The sequence below is a fragment of the Aplysia californica genome, unplaced genomic scaffold (assembly GCF_000002075.1).
Source record: "Aplysia californica isolate F4 #8 unplaced genomic scaffold, AplCal3.0 scaffold00507, whole genome shotgun sequence".
NCBI classification, from domain to species: Eukaryota; Metazoa; Mollusca; class Gastropoda; order Aplysiida; family Aplysiidae; genus Aplysia; species Aplysia californica.
In genome coordinates, this window is record NW_004797777.1 from 285,016 (window position 1) to 286,701 (window position 1,686).

At 41.8% G+C, this 1,686-nt stretch overlaps 1 protein-coding gene across 1 annotated transcript in view; it reads left to right on the forward strand.

The window, feature by feature from the left end:
• LOC101853640 (probable G-protein coupled receptor 158) overlaps window positions 1-1,686 on the forward strand; it is an 18,169-nt gene that overhangs the window by 7,607 nt on the left and 8,876 nt on the right. The window contains exon 6 of the mRNA XM_013086804.2: window positions 1,321-1,330. Within this exon, the coding sequence (XP_012942258.2) occupies window positions 1,321-1,330 (10 nt within the window). The remainder of the gene's footprint in view (window positions 1-1,320; window positions 1,331-1,686) is intronic.

Here is a 1,686-nt window from a genome sequence, read left to right on the forward strand (position 1 = left end):
GGGGAGTTGGAGATATAATGATGTGTCTGAGCAGGTGGGTGGAAGGAGAAAGACGGGGGAGGGGGTGTTGGCGGGACAGAGGGGAAGAGAGAGAGAGGGGGGATGCAGAGGTTGTTCTGTGAAAATGCATGCATCTTGCGTTTGGATATGTTTGAGTGGCATGTTGAGTGAGAGAGAGAGAGAGAGAGCGAGAGAGAGTGAGAGAAAGAGAGAGAGAGAAAGAGAGAGAGAGAGAGAGAGAGAGAGAGAGAGACAGAGAGAGACAGAGAGAGACAGAGAGAGAGGGGGAGGGGAGAGGGAGAGAGTGTGTGTGTGAAGAGAAAGGAGACGAGTGTTGAGACGACGAGAGGATAGGGGTGAGAGGGATGGCAATAGATAATGGAAGGAGGGAGTGGGGAGAGGTTGCAGATCAAGACAATGACACAAAGGGATAAAGAAAATCAAAGTCAGACAAACAGACATATAGACAGACAAATCGAATTCCGATAGCGTATGAAATACAAAGCTAGATCTAGATCTAGTGTTAAACGTTTAAATAAGAAAGAGTGGGTGTCGGGAACATTTCTTCTCTGAAACCTCGAAGATAAAGCAGTTAACAAGACTGAACGATAGTTATTAGTGTATTATCAGGGGAGAATCAAAATGTTTTATTTGTAGTGTATGAACGTTGCAGATGGGACCTTTTGGTTCTAGCTGGCTTAATGTGGTAGTGACTTGAACGAATACAATAGTGCCATGGCCTCTTTTTGTTGGGTGGGAAATTGTGTGCTATTTAGATGATGATACTGTACGACTTAAATTTAAATGGTGTCATATCATATAGAAGGCGGGGGCTTCTGTTTTAACGGCTATCTCCGAAAAAAAACCTCGCGGTAGGCAGGTGACGGGTCTGGAAAACTGCCCCCAAAAACGTAATTTCGAAAACGCCCTGTTAGGGAATGGAACCATTGTCGTCAACACAGTAGCCCAGCATTTACAAACTGAGCCATAGGCGCACCCTTTCGTTGGAAAAACCCATAGAAAGTGTATCTTTTTCCTATTTAAAGTATTGTAGTGGTCAAAATGCTAAAAATAATATCCAGTCTCTGTTATGGTGTACTTTTAGCTCAGTTTGATCCATGCCAGACAAATAAGCCGATAACCAGTAAATGAAATATCATTTATCTTTTTTTTTAATGCCGATGACCCCTGTTGGAACCCCGAAGTTAACGTTCTTGAACTTGTGACCTGTTTAAATATTACATTTTGCCAATTAATTGTCCTGGAGCTGTCGAAAATATGCGTTACGTTTAGGGTCCGGCCTCTTACGATCCCTTACAGTGAAGATAGAGTGAGTGGTTGATGGGGGCTCTGGTGTGGATCGCTCCTTCTTTCCTCTCAAACATCTATCGCCTTTATCTCCCCTCCTTCATTTTTGTGTTTGTTACTCTCTTGTAACACCTCTAATCTTGGGCTCTTATATGACCTTATTGTGTTGCAAGTACCGTAAAACACTTACTCAAACTAAAAGTGAAGTTACAAAGGTGCATATCCCACAAACTGCGTCTACTGTGTAGTAACATGCTGTTGGCCGTCCCACGCAAGAGACATGAGTTTCATTCCCGTGTTTGATAAATTATTACTATTACTATCGCTATTACTATTACTATTATTACTATTATTATTATTATTATTATTATTATTATT